Source organism: Aulonocara stuartgranti, assembly GCF_965226115.1.
Source record: "Aulonocara stuartgranti genome assembly, chromosome: 11".
Lineage (NCBI taxonomy): Eukaryota > Metazoa > Chordata > Actinopteri > Cichliformes > Cichlidae > Aulonocara > Aulonocara stuartgranti.
In genome coordinates, this window is record NC_138947.1 from 21,669,328 (window position 1) to 21,692,002 (window position 22,675).

General features: G+C 43.6%; 1 protein-coding gene across 4 annotated transcripts in view; it reads left to right on the top strand.

The window, feature by feature from the left end:
* ptprub (protein tyrosine phosphatase receptor type Ub) overlaps positions 1-22,675 on the top strand; it is a 192,438-nt gene that overhangs the window by 119,112 nt on the left and 50,651 nt on the right. For all 4 annotated transcript variants that reach the window (XM_082551134.1, XM_082551135.1, XM_082551136.1 and 1 more), the window contains exons 6-12: positions 4,189-4,363; positions 6,947-7,240; positions 12,329-12,646; positions 15,673-15,782; positions 19,099-19,300; positions 21,506-21,608; positions 21,692-21,965. In XM_082551134.1, the coding sequence (XP_082407260.1) occupies positions 4,189-4,363; positions 6,947-7,240; positions 12,329-12,646; positions 15,673-15,782; positions 19,099-19,300; positions 21,506-21,608; positions 21,692-21,965 (1,476 nt within the window). The remainder of the gene's footprint in view (positions 1-4,188; positions 4,364-6,946; positions 7,241-12,328; positions 12,647-15,672; positions 15,783-19,098; positions 19,301-21,505; positions 21,609-21,691; positions 21,966-22,675) is intronic.

Genomic DNA, 22,675 nt, shown 5'->3' on the forward strand with positions numbered 1-22,675 from the left:
CCAATTAAAGACCTATTGTAGGGATTCATAATTTGTCCATCTCATGCATACAGTTAGCATGTAGCTACATATTCAGTGCTTTTGAGCATCTTACCACCCACTGCAGCCAGCATTAATCAAAGCTGACCCAGGAAAACCTTCTGCATTGTTTGAAAATGGGAGACGTATGATTTAGGTAATTGCTGTATCCTCATCCATACCTCTCTGATCAAGCCACCCATTTAGTCAAACACAAAGATGAAGGCAAATGCGTTGGGTAATTAGCTGGCATAACCCTACAGACGCCTACTGTAATGAGATCTTCAGGCCACTGGAATGCTTTTTTTCCCCTCCTACCTCCCTTCTACCTTCAGCTGTCCTCTTCCATTGTCTGCTCCACACATGCACCTCTCAGGCTGTTTTCTGTTGTTGTGCCCTTTCGTGTTGATTGTGTCTGCAGTACCAGCTGTACCGCAGTCTCAACCGTACACGCCTGCCAGATTAACAGATCGTTTTTGTCGTTTCCTCGCCAATTAGCTATAGCCAGATTGTTTATGTAACATGAAGTGATCGCATGCTATTTGATTTACTCTGATTTATTCTGATTTCTGCTGTCTCCTTTCTGTAATTCACCAGCCAAGTAACAAAAAAACAGGAATAGAAAAGATGCAGGAAGGATACATTACTGTATTCTTTTTTCTTTTTCCTGCGGTTACAAGATTTGTTGACTTTTTAACCCTAATCAGGGGGTGTGTGTTTATGTGTTTGTTTGCAAGACTCGGCCTGAGGTTCCTGTGGTCTGTGGCTTTTTGAAAGCCTCAAATCAGCAGTATGACAGAAGCCCAAATGGCCCAGTGTAACCCAGAGGTCTCGCTGCTAATCACAGTACGCTCACATTCTCATTCTGTGAAAGCTGTTGGATCAAAAGTACTAGAATGATGATTCATGTCCACTATTTCACACGCGGAGAGAATGGCCTGAAAACATGAGGAAAAAAATGCCAGAGCCAATGTGTTATTCTGAAACAGTGAGGATGTGACAAATGCTAGTGGTTTTAATGGTGTGGAACAAGTGAGAAAGGCCTCTCACAGTGCAACAGCTAGGTGCATCATGCAACATTCACTGGAGCCTCTTTTTTCTCTGTCACAGTTTTTTCTCCACTTCCTACTTTCTGCCACAGCTCGCTTTTCTTTCCATTCTTCTTAGACTGAAACAAGCGGACATTTTTTCTTTTTTCTTTTTTTTGCTAAGACTGCTTAGGTGTGAATGCTTTGTTGTGTCAAACACATTAGCTTTACCAAGAGGAGCACTATGGACTCACTGTAGGCTCCTCTCGTAATCTTATTATTTTATTTTATTTTATTATTCATATTACTATCTGTGTGAATATTTTGCTAAAGTGAACAGGGCGTGAAAGACTGGAGAAAAAAGTGGCGGAATAGAGAAAAGAAAAGGGGGGGTGAGGATGAAACAGACGTGTGTGTGTGTGTGTGTGTGTGTGTGTGTGTGTGTGTGTGTGTGAGATCATTTGTGATGAAACATACTTGAAAATGTGGGTCACACTCCAACCATGCCCCCCCAAGAGCTAGAGGCAGACAGGGAAAGACCCTGGAGGTCCTGGATGGAGCTTCTACAGCCAAGGGCAAGAGTGCCAGAGGACCAGAGGCAGCGGCCAATCATCCCGGCCAAGCTAAGGATGGGGGCCCCAGACTCCGGGCCCCCGAGAACCGCTTGACACCCAGTGGAGCCTCCACCGTGCAACGTAGAGGCCCACCCTTAATAGCAATGTGGGGATCAATGCTCAGGGTAGACCCAGGCCTAGCCCTACACACACAGAAGCTGCACATAGACACACAAGCACATACACCCCATCCTCTGAAGTGCAGACAGATTGGTGCCTCTCAGAGCCAGCAGCGGCCATTTCTGCACTTTCGTGCCTCTTCATGCCATCATTCAAGTATTATCTGTGCTAAAGTGATTAAACTTTGATGCATTAAAGTCCATCTGTCTCCCGATTGTAACTGTTGAACGGTTAAATGTTTTGCTTCAATAACATTGCACGCTAAGGACAGATGAAGTCGAAGATGGGCTCCATTAGGGCACGACGCTCATGACATATATTACCCCCGTAATCACTATTATTTTAACAAGATTTCATTTGTTTTCATTAAAGCACGTCTGATCGTAATATTGCATGATTAAATCAGGGAGATGGTCCTTCCATTCTAATGAAATTGTACACAACTGGACGATTCTTCTTTTTAATCACACAGCTCTAACTAGAAGTGACCCAGATAGCAATAATTTGTGTATTGCTACATTATTAGCTTTGTGTTCCAGGAGTTCACGGTGCGGTAACTGTGGAGGCAACCATAAAGGTTGTTAGTGTGTGTGTGTGTCCCGTGCTAATAGGGAAGGCTGGATGTTGTGTGCAAGGGTGTTTATAATAAAAACATCAGTGTATGAAACATAATGAGCCCGTACTTAAAAGACAAAGTAAACAAAGTACCAAAACAAGGGAGCAGAGGCAAATAGAAGGCAGGAAAACTAAAAGAAGGCAAAGACTCCTTATACACCTAAACTCACCAGCTGCTTTATTAGCTATGCTTGGTCAGCTTCTTGTTACTTGAATGGGATTTTGAATGTGCCAGTCTGGCACCATTTGCTGGTTGTTTGGCTGGTCTGAGTATTTCAGAAACTGCTGACCTCTGTTGATGTCAGAGAAGAATGCCCAGACTGCGTGATGGGAGGACAAGAGCAACTCAAAATAAAAGCTACTTACAACCAAGATATGCAGAAGAGCATCTCTGAATATGTTAAACGGGGTACAGCAACAGAAGACTACTGTGGGTGTGACTCCTGTCACTTAAGAACAGGAAACTGAGGCTGCAATTTGCACAAGCTTAAATTGAACAAGGGAAAACTGGAAAAACACTGACTGGTTGGATGTGTGGAGCAACATTCAGATGGTAGGGTCAGAATCTGGTATAAGCAACATGAATGCATGGATCCATCTTGCTTCGTATCAATTGTTCAGACAGGTGGTGGTGTAATAGTATCAGGGATATTTTCCTGGCACACTTTGAGCTCTTTAGTACTAAGTGATTTTCATAACCTGAGTATTATTACTGACTTTTTATGACTACAGTGTACTGATCTTTGGATGGCTGTTTCCAGCAGGTTAACGCACAGTGATACAAAGCGAATATCATCTCAAACTGGTTTCTTAAACATGACGATGAGTTCACTGTACTCAAATGGCCTCCACAGTCACCAGATCTCAATCTAATAGAGCACCTTTGGGATGTAGTGGAACAGTAGATTCTCAACTTGGATATGCAGCTGACATATCTGCAGAAGCTGTGTGATGCTATTTTGCATTAATATGGACCCAAATCTCTGAGGAGTGTTTTCAGGAGCTTGTTTTACTGGTGCCAGAGTCAGAAGTCAGAAAAAAACTGCAAAAGTTGCAGAGTATACCTAATGAAGTGTCTGGTGATGGTATATGCTATAACATTACAGGCAAACATCCCCAGCTATTCTGGGATTCCGCATGGATATGACACAAACATGCTCTGTAATACTAATACTGTCAACGTAAAGCATACAACTCCATGCAGATTGAACATCTGCATATTTTTCATGCCTTTAAATAACTAATATTTGCTAAAAATCAGTTTTAATTAGTGAGTCAGTCAGCGAGGTCTTCCATCAGCTGAAGGGACACTCCGCTAATTTTACAACTGAAGGTCAGTTTCCAGTCATGGTGAGGGCCACTCAGTATGTGACAGCCGTTGTCTTCTGCCGTCCTTCAGGCCTTCATTACAAACTGGGACACTGAGTCTGAAAGATGTCGAGGCTGTAATGGAGAGACTTTATCATGTTGCATTATCCCATGCCAAAGATCTTGGGTGTTGACAACTTGACTCATGCTAAAGAGTAACAGTGAGGACATCTCAGCCTTTAATGCCTGCCTTTTTTTGCATAGCTCTAGATTTTAAAGACTCTGACTACGTCATTCAGAGTTATTATGCATTTGTATTTTGTGAATTTTTCACACTACTACAGAAACATCTACACTTATGTGCGTGCGGGTGTAAAAGACTGTGTTATTGTGCTGTATAAGATGATTTATATCTGTGTGCGTGTGAGAGGGACAGGTCATGGCCTATCCTGGTTTCTCTGACCATGTCCTTTTCTGCTTTCCAGAGACACAATGGGGACATTTTAACAATGGCGTCAGTCAAGCACCTGAGCCATCGGCGCTTTGTGGTGTCCTTCCAGCTCGACAGCGTCCAGCGAACTGATCAAGACCTTTACCGCTGCGTCACTCAGTCCCCCAGAGGCTCCGGAGTCTCAAACTTTGCTGAACTCGTTGTCAAAGGTAAACATCCTTTTCCCTTTTCTCTGACTGTTATTATTGTTTTCTTTTAGCCTTCATTCTCCATCATCCCAGCCGTTATGATTTCCTGCTTTTCTTGGACACAGTACAGTACTGCATGTGATTGAAAGAAGAATTAAAAAGGAAACAGATACCCACAGGATATCATTTGTGCATGACTGCGAATGTCTCGCGCATTTATTTCCAGAGAAATTTCTTATTCACAATTTGTATGCTACAGCGACCACTTGAAGGCTTTTTAAGTGATATCCACAGTCTCCCTGGCATGTGCGGCATCCTGAGCTGTAGTTGCCAGATAGACTGCCATACTGAGCTCTTCAGCTCTCTGTCAGAAGGCAGTTCACTTGCCTGGGACTCCTGCAGCCCTTGTCATATCATGTAGCGCAGATGGTGACCTCACTACCATTACTCACTCCATCCCCACCGCCCAACACCACCGCTTTGACAGCATAGTAATGACATGGCTTGCGGGATGGTTTGCTGGCATAACAAACCCGAGCCCTCAGCAAAGTAAAGAAAGGAAAATAAGGATGTAAGGGATTCTCAATCCCCTTGTCCTCTACTGTATGCTCTTGTTATTACGTTTTTAAAGACCGAATGGAGCGCAAATGAGAGTGAGGACAAGCTCAAAAGGAGTTTTTAAGCCAAGCTAGCAGAGTGGCTCTGTGGATATCAGTGTCTGTCGCTTGGCTGGCTGATAGATTGGTGCAGTCCACCACTTTGGTGGACAACCGTTGGATGGGCTGCTGTGAATTTTAGCCAACAGTTAGGATCCCACCACGAGGAAGCCCCCTGCTTTTGTAGTTTTTTTAAAGTGCTGGGCACATGCATGAGATTGTCTTTTTTTTTTTTTTTTTTTTGCAGCACCATAATCTCAAACCATCCATCAACGTCAGCTGTATTTATTACGAGTTAGTGAATGTTAGGATGCTCACATGCTTAAATTACATTGTGAACATGGCACATATGAGCTTTGTAATGCCTCGCTTCCATAGTCCTTTTACTGATAAGACAACGTGGGTTGATTTTAGTGTCGCGATAGACTGATTTGCTGCAAAAAGGAGCCCCCTTTGCTAGAACGTTAACCAGCGAGTGCCAGAAAACCAGGACACAGCGAATGTACTTGACAGATGGCTGTGATTTGCTCACACTCTCAGTGAATAAGTGTCATTGTGTCTTTGTGGTTGTTGCTTTCCTTATTTTGTTATAATCAGGACAAAGATGTTCTTTCTGGCAAGGCTGCACCACCAGTAAATGCGATGGCCAGTTAAGTTATTCTCATGTCAGCTGCCTGAAACTCCATAACTGGCTGTGCTCTTCGCTGACTTAACAAGGCTTTCATAAATCCCTTTTCCCCTCTGCTCTGCTAAAAAGAGCCTAATCATCCCCTTAATGAGTTGGATCTACTCGTTTATATAATGCAGAAAGAATGCGAGAATCATAGTAAACCCTTCTACTGCTCCACGGAGGGCTCGGAGATAGCTACATGATTAATAAAACAGTTTTACCTTGTCCGTATGTCTCGGGCTATTGTTGTGGGCCCTGAGTTTATATGTGCACACATATTCTGTCCTAAGCATATTTGAAAATGCATTGGCAGAAACAAATGTTGCACCGACGAGGAGTCCCACATTAAACAGACACTAGCACTGAGAGCTTGCTTTGTTTTCATGGAAGTGACAACTATTAATGAACTAAGGGGGGGATACAATAAATTAGCAGATAAAATTGAGTCTACTTAAAGTGTGAAAGGGGTAGGTGAGATACTTTGAAGGTAATCGCACTGGCTGTTTGCCTGTTTGCTCAAATTTGGCCTTTTATTATAGATGCATCCATTGACAGTTAAAAGATGAGCTGCTGCAGGCACAAAGAAGCAATACAGAGTAGAGGTGAAGTTGTCGAAAAACCCACAGAGAGGAGGGCCATAAAAGACAGAGGCAGGGATGAAGGATTAGTCACAGCCACAGATCTAACTCTGATCTTTTCTCATGCTTTGTCCACATTTCTTTTGGCTTTCCCATCCCTCACTCTCACGGTTGCCTGTGTAAGTGTTTAGCGGCTTGGATCTGCCAGAAAGTGATGTGGGCAGTGGTATTAATTCTCAGTTTGCCAGGCTTTACCAGCAGTAATGTATTCAGCTCTTTCATCGTGGTGGCCGGCTGTCTGAGAAGTTGGAGAAAAACACGCACAGTAATTATTGTCTGAGTTACAGGGAATGTCACGTTCAATGCGACGCATGCACAGCTGCTTTTTGCATTCACCCCTTTGCTAAAAAATGTATGCAAGGCTCTGAACGCCCCGTTAATAGGTATGACTAATCTGCTATTTGAACATAGTTTGACCTGCTCACATCCTGCAGTCTCTGGAGACTCATTTAAGACTCAGTGGGCTTTAACATAGCCAGAAATCTATTTGCATACGCCTGATTAGTAAAATTAATAGCACAACTTTACCACCCTAGATTGTGCAGCAGTGCTGCCGGCCTGCCAGGAAGTGCTTTTATCAATACCAATGTGTTCTTAACCAGCAAAACGAGAAAACACTGCTTTTCATTTTCTCCGACAGTACCCCCATCCCCCATTGCGCCGCCTCAGCTTCTGCGTGCTGGCTCCACTTACCTGATCATCCAGCTCAACACCAACTCTATCCTGGGAGATGGCCCTATTATCAGGAAGGAGATTGAGTATCGTGCCAGCCAGTCTCCATGGTCAGAGGTGCATGGAGTCAACATGGTCACCTATAAGCTGTGGCACCTGGATCCAGACACAGAGTATCACATCAGCGTGCTGCTGACTCGACCGGGAGAGGGCGGAACCGGCCCTCCGGGACCTCCTCTCGTGAGCAGGACCAAGTGTGCAGGTGACTAATAATTGTTCCCAAACTCATAAAAATGGGATTTTATGCTGTATATATTCTCTCTTTTAACACAGGAAGTGTGTTTTCTTTTAAGGATTTAAAGAAGATTAATGGGGTAAATGTACCAAACGATGACATAAGGAGCTAAACACACTCTTGAGGAGTGTATCATCCATACTGCACGGTACTCTCTGGAGATTCCTTGTAAGCAGACAAAAATTGCTGCTAATCACCCAAAATTCATTTTGCATATCCCTGATATGCACACACATGATTGTGCTTCCCTTCTTGCAAAGCTTCAACCTCGGTTTACGTGTTTACTATTAAGCAGTACGAGTCCTTCCTGCTTGTGCCGGCTCGTTGATATTTTCCATGGCCCGCTACCTGTCACGCCACCTCACGTCGACGTGCCTCTTAGTGCGTGTGCACGAGACAATAAGAAGACGCTCCACTCGAAAGCTCCACGGGGAAGCTTTAATTTGAATAACAGATGAATGTCTGCCTTATCGTTAACATCTTGTTTATGCCAGTGTGCAGCTCTAAATCTTGTATGCTGTCATGTGTGAAGAGACGATGCCAGTCTTGTTAGCTGTTTCCTTTTTGGAGTTGTTACAAAAGTGAGAACATTTCTTTTTTTAAACATCTTTTTTTTTTTTTATTGGGGGTTGATATTGCGTGGAAATAGCTCACCAAACAAACAACACGTTGTGTTTCTGAAAAACCTCTGAGGTATCTGCATTATTTAGGCAATGCAGTACCCCCGAGCAAACCATATGAGAATAAAGTACGTTGAACACTAATAAACTGTAAAGTGCGAGGCAGCTCTCATCCTCTACTTTAGCTCAGCTCAGTGAATTTCTAAATCAGATAGGCTTATACTTTTAATTTTGGCTATGATAATACTTGTAGATATGGCCCCTTCTTATGATGAAGCTGTTCTAATAAAGACCCTCAGCTCATTGTACTGATGCCCAACAGCCACACACTGTAACTTAAAGGAAGCTTACAATATGAGACTGCGCTGGTCACGATAATCTGCTAAAATTCAATCAGTGAGAAGCTGATAGACAAGTTCTGACTCAGTCGCTGCATATACTGCACTTATCTCATAAGAAAGGCATATTTGTTATCACTGGTGTTCTCTGAACTCTGTAGCCAAGGAGACTGAAAGGGACTTTATTTGCTGCCAGCATAGCAATATTGCTTTGACGGTTATTTAAAAGATAACAGCTGGCTGACTGCAGTAGCTAGTCTAAAAAAGGGCTTCTTTGGTATCTACTGGAGGAGACAGAAATTTTATTTGGCTAGTGTAACAAATGGACAAGAATCAGCAGGTGAAAGATTTTCTTGATTTGTCAGAAAACAGTGAAAAAAGCAGATTTTTTGGCTAATAATAACTCAACAATGTTGATTTCTGCCTACTGTAATTTAAAAAGAGACAGCTCATTATCATTTGACTCTTACAGTATTCAGACTAACACTTAACAATTCCCCAAATCATCATTTTTCTCTGGTCCATTTTAAGGCTCTGATCAAGCCTTTTTATTGTTTTTGTTCATTTTGTCCCGCTCGCGTTTCCCGTCTCTGTCGTTCGTCACTGTTCAGACACAGAACACCCAGGAGAAGAGCAGGGCCCCATAACCGTGCTCTCTTTTAAATATACATACAACAAACTGTGTTACTGCAGATGCACACACAGAAGCCGCAGGTAGTCATTACCGCTGCCTGAATCTGCAATGTGTGCGATGTAGTCACAGACACACAAAATGGAGAGCTTTGTGTTACCCAAAGGCAGTCTGTGGATTCACGTCTTCCATGGTCATCACTCTTCTCTATGCCCAACGGTCTCTCCCTGCCACACACCATCCCTCACATATCTTCCTACCGTGCTCCACTAGAGCCTCCCTGGCCTCCTCTCCAATGACATATTAAAGCTACTCTCCTCTCCCAACAGCCAGAGACACCCCTCATTCATCAGGCGCCGTGAGTGAGCTCTCTGCCCTCCTTCGCCTATCCCCACACACCGCTCCGCAACAACGAGAGACCGAGAAAATTCCCAACAAAAAAAAAAAAAGGTTGATAGCAAGAAGAAGTGGAGTAGAGGGAAGGCGATGGCGGTGGAGTCGGGGTAGTTTTTCAAAGTGAGAGTAAAAATGAAAGCGAGCGTGCGAGAGGTGAAGCGAGAGCGGAATCATAACGTACGGAAATTGCTTTCACAGTTGCTGCTATCGGTGTTTGTGAAAGTCACTAAACTCTGCCTTTAATGATGTATTTACATTTCAACCACTGTGACATTAGGTTGTTCAGCCATGTGTGGGATAAGTAATACTGCTGTGTTTGCTGAGCTGTTAAACAGGGCATTTAGATGCAGCACTAGTTCAACACAGAGGAAGTGTAGGTGAAATTAATTTGGCCCATCAGTGTATCTTGTACATATATATACGTGTGTGTCTGTGTGTGTTGTGGGGGCTTCATTTGATTGGCTTTTGCATGACACAAATCAGTGTTTACAGTTCTGACACGTGTGTATTTTGTTATACACTTCAACACTATGAATCTCCTCCTGGTGCGTCTCACATTCTTGACCCTTCAGTAGCTCTAATAACCGGCTGTCTCCCAGAGTTCCCCTGACCCAAACCTTCAAACCATCTGGTGCACGCCACCCCTGCTCACCCTGCATGCTTCTGCTGAATCCTGAATACAGACAGACGCACATGCACTCGCTGCTGGCCCGATTACATTTAAGTATGAGAAAATAGATCGGCGGGGTTGCTGTTGTTGTTGTGGTTTGGTTTCGGGGAAGGTTGTAATTATCTGGTGAACAGAAGGGATATTTTGGACCCTCTTTTGTATTTAGGAAGTGAATTTCCTCTCCCGAAGCCGTGTCTCACCACCGTGACTAATCTGGCTCTTTCATGGTGAAGCATGTTGGCTAGCCGGCTGCGCTGTGCACATATACATCCTCGTGGTGGCGAGCCATCCTAGCGCCGCTGCTGTAAAACTAATGGCCGTGAATGTGAACACGGTCTCCACCTGGCTCCGATGGTCATCCAGGTGTGCCTGATGAGCCATTGCTGTGATTATCAGCACGGTGCATTAGCACAGCTTGAAGCCCCTCAAGTAAACCACAGAGGAGAGGCGAGCGTTTGTACTGCAGGTGGTCCCCAAACTATGCTAATGGGCTTCCACCTGCTGCTGGGTCACTGAACCTTCTGGAAAGCCCCTGCCCGTGATGCTTTTGGTCTGTTAGAGGGAGCCAACGCTGGAGCCCGACTAAAATTAGGCACATTAGGAACACAAGTGCTTTGCCTTACTTGGTATGTCGTTTATCATGTCTTCCATTCAGAGGCAGAATTCCCTATATGGGCAGATTTGGATTTCTGTGCACCAGGGTGTGAGTGAATGTCTGTATAACACAATCTATACTGCTGCTGTCCCATGCTACAATTTTAGAGGAAGTAAACCAGAACCAATCACATCTTCTCTAACTTCCAATCTCCGTTCATCACCACGGTGCTGTGGGCTTTCGTCCATGTTGGGACGGCTGCAGTTTTCATGCCACGGGGTGCCAGGGAACGGGTGCCCGTGGCATACAGACAAATAAGACGAGGCTAGGGGAAGGGGCTGGCACAAATGTCCACTTTGAGAAAACCCATAATGAGCACACTGTGGCCGCTTTGGTGGCGCTTTCATCAACTCAGCAGTTAAATGCCTCTCTTTATTTAGCTCCCAGACTGTGCAGACTGTCAACTGCACCATCAAGACAATCCTCAGTCACACTGAACAATGGTACATTAACATTTCTTACTGGGTGCAGTCTACTACGGTGCGATTACCGTGCCCACCCATTTATCTACCGTCACATTACTCTGGATGAGGTTCAGATCAATGCTCTGTTCATATTTCCATCTACCCTGAGATGCCAGATAGCAAATTAAAAGAGAAAGTTGGTGATTGCAGAGACCTTTAGTATAGATTGGAACTGTCATAAAATCTCCACTGCTCTAGCTAAGTGTCTCAGACAGTCTGAAATATATATATATATGTATGTGATGTCTGTTTGTGTGCCTGTGTGTCCTTGCACAAGTACAGAGCACCTTTTGAATCCATTTTCTCAGATAATACTTGTCTTAATGCAGTGATGCATTAGCCACTTTATTTAAGTTCTCTGCACTAATCTGTGCTGCAGCGAGAATCCCTCTGAGTGTGCAAGTCAGCGAGGGAATGAAGACCTTGGCCAGTAACCTCAAACTCCACTGATCTCTTGCTGTACCCGATATCTTTGCTGTCATTCCCTGCCTCCCTGGCCCATTACTCATCGTGCCCTATTAAAAGAATAAAGCCATACAATGCATTATGTAGCATATTGCTTGACAAAAACGGCATTGATTGTGTTAATAATTTCCACTGATAAATACCTCCATTGATACGGCTTAACTTGGCCTTGCTTCAGTTTCGGACGTCCTCCCGAACACTGGCTGGTCTGTGCCTCTGGGTATAGAGGCTCTCTGTATCTTTCAGTGAGCAAATAAATTCAAGGGGAATATCACAGACGCAGCTGTTGTTCTTTTAGTACGAGTTAGAGAAAGTCGGGGTTAACCCGCCAGTGACCAGAATTAACTCGGTGCCTTCTAAAAATATGGACCGGGCCACAGCGATGACCCGTCAGTAACACTGACCAGCGGAAGTGAATGCTCTTGTGTTTTTTTGTATGTGGATTAAACCTCAGGGCGAAGGAGTGAAACTACTGCATGACCACTTTGCTCTGCGGTAGGGGAAAGGGAGGAGACTGGTGGGAGTGCAACAGCAACCCGCGGCCTGTCCGATTAATTAGCGCAATTGGTGTGAGTTCCTGTTCTGCCATCAGGGATGTGGGTGTGTTGTGCTGGCAGCAAAATGACCTCTGCACTGTGGCAGGGCAGTATGGCGGCACGTAGAAGAGGAACAGCTTGAAAACTGCCCGGGTGGTCCTGTTATATTAGTAATGCAGGCTATTTGCTGGATGTTCTGTCAAAAATCCAATATTTCACAATAAAAGCTTACCTGTGTCTTGTCCGTATCTCTCATATCCTTTTCCTCAATCTCTCACAGAGCCCATGCGCGCATTACGGGGACTCGCCGCCACAGATATCCAGCCCAGGCAGTTGTCCCTGCAGTGGGAGAATTTGGCGTTCAACCTGACACGCTGCCACACCTACTCAGTGTCCCTGTGCTACCGCTACACCATGGCGGGAGGAGGCGGCGGCCACAACACCACCGTACGCGAGTGCCTTGCAGTGGAACACAATGCCTCACGCTTCACGCTGCGTGATCTGCCACCCTACCATGCCATCCATGTCCGTCTGTCACTGGCAAATCCAGAGGGGAAGAAAGAGGGCAGAGAGGTCACCTTTCAGACGGAGGAGGACAGTAAGTCCCAGAAGGAGATTACAGAAAAGACAGTAGATAGATGGTAAAAGACGGAGCGCAGAGAAACTAAAACCGAATAGAGCCACTGGATGAATGCTACACATTCAAGGTTCACTACCAGTTTATTAGATCTGCAGCAAAGTGCAACATTAATATCTGATCAAATGTTTCTTAAAGTTCTAATGATTTCAGTGAAACTGTTTTATAATGGCGGATGTAGTCTGTGTTGCTGTTGAACTCGTTGTTTCCTACTAGCAGGTGTTTCTGTTTATTATCTTTTCCACCTCATTTAAATCAATGAAGGGAGGCTAAATAACAGAATCACCTTGCTTTATATTGCAGTACAACTGAGAGAAACAAAAAGCTGAGCGCTTCCGAGATTAAAATAAAAAATCCAATCAACACCTTTCCGAAACACTTTTCTTCAAAAGCATTGTAACCTTGATGAAGGTGAGAATATTGTAGGACTGTTGCTTTAAAAAGCTGTAACATTAGCAAGGTGTACTAATATTAGAGCAGCTGGGAAAAATCTTAAAGCTGCTCTCGCTCCTTAACAGCCAAAGACACCGTCATTCATCAGGCCTTCATATTATAAATGTTATTTTCTTAAAAAACAAACAAACAGAAACCCTCCACTCTCCAATTATCACAAAGTACAAGTTCCAATAATATGTGGTTCCCACTAAATGTTGGCAGTCCAACGTTTTATTGCCTTAAAGCATTTGCTCAGTTTGTCACATGCTAAACTGCGGTCTGGGGTTAGCTCACTGTATGTTCTCATAATAAGTGCAGGCTTCCCACATTGAAACTGTCCCATGTTATAATTTTGTGGACATACACCACCTCCCTAGGATTGTGTCGTCCCTCTTTTGCTTGCAAAAAAGCCCTGAGCTATTGAGGCATGGACTTCACCCGACCCCTAAGATGTGCTGGTGTATCTGGCACCAAGCTGTTAGAAACAGAACCTTTAAGCCCTGTAAATTGTAAGATGAAGCCTCCATGGACTTGTTAGACTTGTTTGTCGAGCACATCCCACAGATGCTTGATTGGATTGAGATTTCAAGGGGAATTTAGAGGCTAAACAACTTGTTGTTGTGCTCCTGAACTATTTTAGTTTTGTGGCAGGGCGCACTACCCTGCTGAAAGAGGCCACAGCCATCAGGGAATACGGTTTCAGTGCTTAGGTATTGATATATGTCAATGTACCAACCACATGGATGACAGGACCCAAGGTTTCCAAGTAGAAAGCCTCACACTGCCTCCGGTGGCTGGTCTTCCTCCCATAGTGTCCAACTCCAGGCCTCAAGGGCTGCTGTCCTATAGGTTTTAAATGTGTCCTTGATCCAACATGGCTGATTTAAATGGCTAAATTACCTCCTCAAGTTCTCCAGAGGCCTGGTAATGAACGAATCATTTGATTCAGCGGCGTTGGCCCAGGGTGAGATCAAAAACCTGCAGGACACCGGCCCTTGAGGCCTGGAGTTGGACACCCCTGCCATAGTGCAACCTAACACCAGGTGTTTCACCATGGTAAGCGATGCACACACAACCGGCCATCCATGTGATGTCAAAGAAAATGTGGATACCTTCCTCCATGGCTCCGTGGTCCAGTTCTGATGCTTCGTGACCATTGCTGGTGCTTTTATTTGGGGACAGGGGTACACAACAAACTGCAATGCGGCTGTAGATTCTGACACCTTTCTACCAGAACAGCTCTGTGCATTAGTGATCCTTGGTCACCTGTAACCTTGCTGCTGGTTCACCGCTGTTCTTTCTTTGTGTTTGATAGATATAAACCACTGCAGACTGGGAACATCCCAGAGTTACAGTCCTGGAGATGATCTGACCCAGTTATCTAGCATCACAATTTGGCACATCTCAGACTTGCTCAGATCCTTAGGTTTGCCAGATTTCTGCTTCTAACAAATCAGCTTTGAGGACAAAATGTTCACTTGCTCCTTAATATCACCCACTCACTAACAGGTGCCATGATGAAGAGATAATCAGTGTTATTTGCTTCACCTGGCAGTGGTCATAATGTTATGCCAGATTGATGTAATTCTGCTTTTCCATCAGTGTTCAAAATACACAAATCCATTATCAGCCCAGTTTTGTGTAATTAAAACTTCTCCTCCCCTCTCCCTTACGCATTAATACAGAAAGGGTGACCGGCTGACTGAGTCAGCATCACAAAAGATCCATTTCATTTTTAGATGGAAATAACATAAAAGAGAAAACATATCTGAGACTCGGGCAATCCCGAGATAGGATTTGGTTCTTATTTCTTATCTCCTATTATTCCTGTGTGCCTTCACAGATTTTCTGCGTGGTGGCTAAAGGAGAAATTCTGCCGTGAACCAAAAAAAGGAAAAACATCTAAACAAACAGGATTTTTCAGAAAGCTACATACACACATATGTACAGAGAAAGATAGAAAAAGAGCAACCAAATAAGAGAGTGAATGTTTTTCTTTTGCTTAGATAAAGATGAGTATATGTATAAATACAAACAGTGTGTGCCAATTAGAACCACCTTTTCCAAAAGTCCCAATAAGCAAATTTGTCGTCCTGACTAACCCAATTCAAAAAAACAGTCAACTCAGCTGTTTGGCTCTCGCTTTAGCCTCAGGCCTGAATCTCACATAACAGTCTTCCTCTGCGCAGTACTCGCACAGACCGCTGGGACCAGGACTTCAACTGAATGGCCCCAAAACCATGTATAGTTGAGAGCTCAGGCCTTCACATATTCATCAGTATATTTAAGCTTTGACTGAAGCAGAATAAAAAAATATAATTCTTTTATAATATTTTCTTTTTTCTCATCTTTGTAATGGGTGCATAATTTATGCAGTTCTGTATCCTTTTTGTGAGTTTTGCCTGCCTACTGCTCTGTGTGTCAGAGTGCTTTGTGTGATGCGTCGCTCTGGGCCACAATGACATTCACTCTGTGATATTGACAGGAGAGGATCACTGTGTGATTAGCCCTTCAGTTTCCCTGACAAATGTTTGTTCTGTAATTTCTCATAGTCCCCGGAGGCATCGCACCGGAGTCGCTCACCTTCACCCCACTGGATGACATGATCTTCCTGAAGTGGGAGGAGCCTGTTGAGCCCAATGGACTTATTACCCAGTATGAGGTGAGCCCATGGAGACATGAGGGTGAATTTCTTCGATGTGTAAATTTAATTGGTTGTAGAGTTTGGTGGATTGGGGCAGGTGCGAGCATTTAGTAGTCTCTCTGTTATCATTGTTGGCTCCGCTGGACTTAAAAGTTGACTTAATCAGCTAACATGGTTGCTGTGCTGTTGTTTGCTGATTCTTTTAATGATTCTGGAGTGTAAACATATTCAAATCTAATAACAAGCAAGGCTGTACCCATGCATATCAGCATGTTAAATACCAGTGGCTGGATGGGTGATTAATCAACTTCTCTGTGCTTTATCTTGAACTTTATTCAGGGTTGCCATGGTTTGCGTACCAGAAACTAACTGGGAAAATATTTCTGTGTACAAAGTCTGCAAACGTATAGATGTCAAAATCCTGAACTGTCTGATGATGATGAATCAGTTATTTAAGTGCAGTCTGTACAGTAGTGATTTTAGACTACAACTAAAAGAGAATTTCATATGCTCAGATGAATCTTTAAAATAATGAAATTACATTGATCTACAGTAAAATAAACACAGATATTAAACGTGTTATTGCTAGGAAACCATCAAACTAGCTCGTATTCTCTAGCCAATAGTAACTCTGATATTCCTCTCCTGCCCTGACAGACAGCTGGAAAATTTAATTTGAACCTGACTTTGGTTGTTTAAATAGTATTATGTTTAATCATATTTCAACGTCCTGTTAAACACTGTCGGCATTTCAGTTGAAAGGCGCAGAGTGAGGTCTCTGTCAGTTTCTCTCCCTCACCTGCCATCCAAGCTATCCGTGCCACCTGCACCGTGGTGCCTTATTTGTAAAGTGGCTTTGACAATACAAAGAAAAACCCAGTAATATTCTAAATAAAGTTGTTAAATATTATATACTACAGATGGAAAGCATAGTGGTATTAACCCTATTGGTATTGTATAGTGATAAAAGTGAGCATCGGGATTGTATGAGTGCATACACTATTGCTGAAAAGAAAAGTGATGCAGGGATGAGTTTTAAGACGTCAAATGTAAAGAATAAAAAAAAATCAGTTTTAATAAATTTAAACATCCTTAATTTTGTAAATCAGGCAAATTAATGAAAGACCATTGAGCCAGTGAGTAAAACATTTGTGCCACGTGTGCCATCAACAGTGTGTCATGTGAGAGACGTAGGTCATACATGCTGCCTGAAAAAAGGAGACTGACACTCTGAACTCAACTATGATAGAAGATCAACTATGATCTTCTTCTGAGATTTTGAGTGGCAATCACTCCTGGGTGTCATCCAATGCAAGACCTCCCCAGAATATATAATGCCTGCAAAGTATAGACGCCTTACTCACAGTTTCAGTAAAAGTCCCGGTGCAGGCATCTGCTGTGTGACCTCTGTAGGATAAAACGTACCTCCAACACATAAAGGGCTGCTGGGATAGTTGGTAAAGTCTTAAAGCTAAGCAAAATGCACGATCAGGCGCTTAACTGCAGGCTGAGTTTCTTTATTGGGTTGCTTGCATCATACATACGACTAAACTCATAAATTAAACTGAGGTGGATGTGGATGTAGTTTGTTCTACTGCTTCCATGCCATTTTTGTGGTCAAGAATAAAATATAATTTTCCCATTTGGTTTGATAAATTTAGAGGTTCTTTTTAAGGGGTTGTTAACTTTATATTCAATATTTTTACCAGCACAAAAAAAATCTCCAGCAATACAAAAAAAATAACAAACCCAAACAGCATTTTCCTGGAACTGAAATGTGCCTGTTCTTTTTTTGTTTCCTGCCTAGTGCAGAAAATATTTCCCTCTCTAGTTGCTGAACCAATTTCAGCATTGCTGCAACTGGCACAGCACAGATAAAGTATGTGCTTAATCACACAACCGCTCTGCTGCAGTTTATGCTTTTTTCTTTTTCCACCCAACGGACAATGCATGTGTGTCTTTATAAACAAAAATAGCAGCGATGACTGGATATGCTTTTGCTGACCCTTGAGCACATGGCTTGGTCTTCTTGTCCTGTAGAAACAGAGAGTGGCACCTTAATCGATACACAAATTTTTGCTGTAGGGCTTCTGCTTAGCTGGACAATCATTTTGCATTTACTTTACACCCTCTGTCTGCAGAAGAGTTGAGCATGCCTACCCATGCTCAACTCTTCCTTCCGTGGCTTCTCTTGCAATGTCACCTCAAGGATATATTAAATAGAATTTCCAGTTTGACATATAAAGTGGAGGCCGCACAAGATTTTTACACTGTAGTGTACACTGATCTTCCTCAACTGACAAAGAAAGCTTTATACAAAGCTGTAGAAATCCTCTTCATTTCTCTCAGATTAAACTATTGACCAGTCTGCCTGAGCCTATCGACCAGAAAGCTGTCCTGCAAGCCCTCCTCGTTCTTCTGTGCTGGGTCTGGCATTTTTTATGAATGCCTTTGTAGCAGAAACACAGTGGTCTGTCTTTTCTCAGTCACTGGATGGCTCATAATTCTATCTTCTCCCTACGAGCATGAGCAGACATTAAGCTCTTCTTATGATAATCAGCAGAAGCTTCGGTTCAGCTCGAGCGTCAGTGCCGGTGTGTGCAACGTGCACGCGCACGAGCACATACGGTACGCATCGTGTGTGTGTTCGTTTCTTCAGTGAAGTGGATCTCCTCCAGCTCCACGTTTCCCTAATACGCTCACCCTTGTCTGATTGCGGTAAGGTCATCTCATTTAGCTCTCCACTATTTCAAAGAGCATAAGTGGAAATTCTCGTGAGGTAGAGGCACAGCTAATCACCTCTTGAGGAAAAACTTTTGAAAAGATTACACTTTTTTGAGGACACTCTCGCGCACCGATTTCGTAGTGTTAACAAGTGTTAATTAAACTCATAAACACTTCACAGTATTGATTTTCATGCTTGGAAATACTTTTTAGTGCGCGAGGTTCCGTCTCTGGCCTTCATAATGAGTTACTTAGTCAGAAAATCACTTACGGCTTCCAATGCTTCTCACCAGAGCTCCATGTTGCTCGTATGCCTTTGAGCTAATGGCGACCATGCCAATCAAGACGTATTCACCTGAAACTGGAAACCACATGAGCAATTAGCATGTTTATTTAGTGAAGCAGTTTTTATTTCATGTCAAGTGAATCATATCAATGACATATTTAATTTACTACTTATGACCGAACAATTTGTGCACCTATTTGATGAACTCAACTGGGGGGGAAAAAAAAAAAATCACAGTTGAAGTTTGTTAGCAGGTATAACAACAGAGCAAAAAAACATTTTAACTGTTTTTTAATGCTGTTTTTATTCCCTATCTGACATCAGATCAGCTACCAGAGTATCGAGTCATCTGATCCGAGCATCAACGTCCCAGGACCCAGGAGAACAGTGTCAAAGCTCAAGAACGAAACCTACCACATGTTCTCCAACCTCCACCCCGGAACGACTTACCTAATCTCCGTCCGGGCACGTACGGCCAAGGGCTTTGGCCAGACGGCCCTCACCGAGATCACCACTAACATCTCTGGTAGGAGCGCCGCTGTCGGAGCATCCGTGCTATCGTGGGCGACGGTGCGAAATCTGGTGTAAAATCGTAAGATAGAAATGAAGGCGGGCGTGTAGAGGCTGTTCTCTGTGCCATCGCTGCCTATCGCTAATGCAGCATGCAGGTACAACAGTGAGACTTCACCCACTGTGTGCTATAATTAGAAATCAGGTTTTCTCTCTTTTAACCTCTGTGTCTTCTCCCCTCGCTGAGGCAAAACTGCTGCTCCCAGAGTGCAAGAGCTATTTTCCAATTGCCTTTCCAATCTAGTGGCACGCTGTCATCTCACAGTCCTCAAGACATAAATTAACTTGCAGGTAGCAGGAAAGCACAACAGAGGGGACACTGCTGTGCGTTATGTATGAAGAAAGATTTAGAACATTCTCGGGACCAGAACACCCCTTCTGAGAGTCTCAGAGCTTATTACTGGTGATAGAAATCCAACCTTTGTGTTTCTGTTTCCTTTTAATGATGCATTTGCGCTTGTTAAGGGATGAGATTACACCTCTGAGGAGCACACAGCACGACCACTCCCACTCGGTCTCGCTCGAACATTTACTCTCTCTGCCCCCATCTCTTTGCAGAGAGGTCCGGTTTGTTTAATTATAGATTTAGTGCACAGGCTCACTCGCTGTATGGCAGACAGCAATCTGGCGTGGAGCCAGACCACAGATAGAGTCCAAAAGTCTTTGCAGATCATCCTCAGCCTCCTCCTCTGGCCCACGGTGCAGAACATTCACTTACACTGAGCGTCTCTCAAATCTGCACTGACAGCTAGCAAACACTGAACACCTTCAACAGCCACTACTGTCAGCATCTTCAAGCAACACCCACCGCGGAGTATCCTTCCACGCACGTTTCCTTATTCGCGTGCACGCGGAGTCGTGGCTGACGGGCACTAATCTCTCAGACAGGCTCAGTGTGGCAACTGGCATCGAACCCTCTTTTTTCTTTTTTGGCAGCACGTAATGTCGACAATAGTGCATCTGGTTTTCCTCAATAACTCACCTTAATTGATGCGTGCTCTTTCCTTCTGCGCTATTAGTGAACTGCTTTTTAATATGATAATTATCGATTCCTCATGAATAGTTTGCTCTCTTCCCCCTCGCTAATTGACTGCTGATATTAAAGAAAAATGTGCCGCCACATCTCCAGGGAGGAGCATGACTTTAGCCAAATCCTTTTAAATGAAAAACCCATTCAATTTAGCTTCACTCCCTTTACTTTTAATTGGACTTGTTTCTAAGACAACTAGAAGGGAAATTCAAACATTGTACTTAAAATGACAATATGGGGTTTGGGTATATTAGCCCGTTTATCCCTGTATGCTGACAAAGGAACGAGTCTTTGCTCAAAAAGACAGTTTGTGCGGCTTAGACCAGGGGTGTTAAACATTAGGCTCGGGGGGTCACACTCTGCTCGGCAAAGACTCCAATCTGGCCCACTGGGAAGCTTTGAAAAATGTGAAAGATGGGATAAGAATTTTCAGCTTTCACCTGTATTTTCATACTTTTTACAGCTTTTCCCACTGATAAAGACCTCCCCCCCCCAGTCATTCATACTAAAACAAAGTAATTAAGTGCAAGTTAAAATTACAGGGCTGTCTGTGCAACGAACAAACAGATTTATTTTTGTAATTTGACACAGTTCTTTCTTATAATTTAAGCCCAAAGAGTCGTGCTGACAGATTTCTTTTCACTTGCCACAGTAGAAAAACTTTGTGTGGAAAAATTGATCTGCACTGTAGTTAAACTTCTTGACTGCACATTGACAAAATCAAGTTTTGCTGATCCGACCCACTTAAGGTCAAAGTGGGCTGCATGTGGCCCACGATTCAAAATGACCTTAAAAATTCATCTCTGAATTTCTAGTTCCATAGTCTAAACTGTAAATATGTAAAAGATGAATAGTGATGTAGCTGTGTGCACACATTTTTTATCTTAATGACATGGCGAGATATGCCAGTGTATCAACAATTGTCTGCATTGCCACTAGTTAGTGTACTATGAGGAAAACGCTATATAGTGAGTGAGTGAGGCTCCGTGTTACGTGACATTTCAAGGATGAACATGTTTATGTGAAAGGACAAAGAGGCAGAAATGAGCACTGGCTAAGGCTAGACGTGTGCTTATTTGCGTGTGCTTTTATTGTTTTTGACATGTAAGCTTTGGTGTCTGGTGTCCACAGCTCCCACCTTTGATTACGGAGACATGCCGTCTCCGCTGAGTGAGACAGAGAGCACAATTACTGTCCTGCTGCGCCCCGCCCAAGGCAGAGGAGCACCTGTTAGGTGAGGAGATCATTTCAGGTACAGAAAATTGATTTTCATCAGTGCTCCAGGCTTATTAAAATGCACATCCGCTCTTTGTACAGCACATACCAGGTAGTGGTTGAGGAAGAAACTGGGAAGAAAGTGAAGCGGGAACTGGGGGTGCAGGAATGCTTTCCGTTGCCCATGTCACACGGGGAGGCCCAGGCCCGAGGGACGCCTCACTACTACACAGCCGAGCTGCCGCCCAGCAGTCTGCCCGAGGCCAGTCCCTTTACTGTGGGTGACAATCACACGTATAATGGTTACTGGAATAGCCCTTTGGACCCCCGCAAAAGCTACCTTGTCTACTTCCAGGCTATGAGCAACTTCAGAGGGGTGAGTGACTATAAACTTGCACTGGTGTTGCAGCAAAGCTGGATACGTTGTTTTTGCAGACCTTGTTATAGTCTGTGTCAAATTGTACCAATGACACTCCTGTTCTTTAATGTATTAAACGTTCTCAAATCAGTTGCAGGCCTTTGTATGGAAAACTGTTCTGTTCCCCACTGATGCTAACACACCCATCTCCATAATATCCCAGTTTAATCCCTGGCCAGTGGTAATCAAATGAAGTCAGTGGTGTTTGGCGTTAATGAGTATCTGTATTTAAAGTACTAATGCTGTGACTGATGTATTGTGTGGACCTCTGAACAAGCACTTATGCAGTGAAAGAGGTTGTTGGATGAAAACAAACTGTGCAGGCAAATGTAACTACTTGAAAACTACAAACGCTTACATCCTACCACTTTGATTCTCTGCAAACAAAGCATTTCTGAGACAGGAATTACTTGCATGTATTACTTACAGCAAGCAAAGCTCTGATTAAGTGGAATTACTCAGAGTAAACAATCCACTTCATTCGCCTCCTCTGTCCCGTTACCTCCATGTCCTTGTCTGCTCCCCTCTTTCTTTATGCAAATAATTAGTTAATTATCTTCGAGAAAAATCCAGATGTAGCTGGCCAGGGTAACGCAGAACTAAACCTGAGGCTTTTACGCGACTGCTTTTCTGTCCACTCACTAAAAACTTGCAGACCTTGTTTCCAC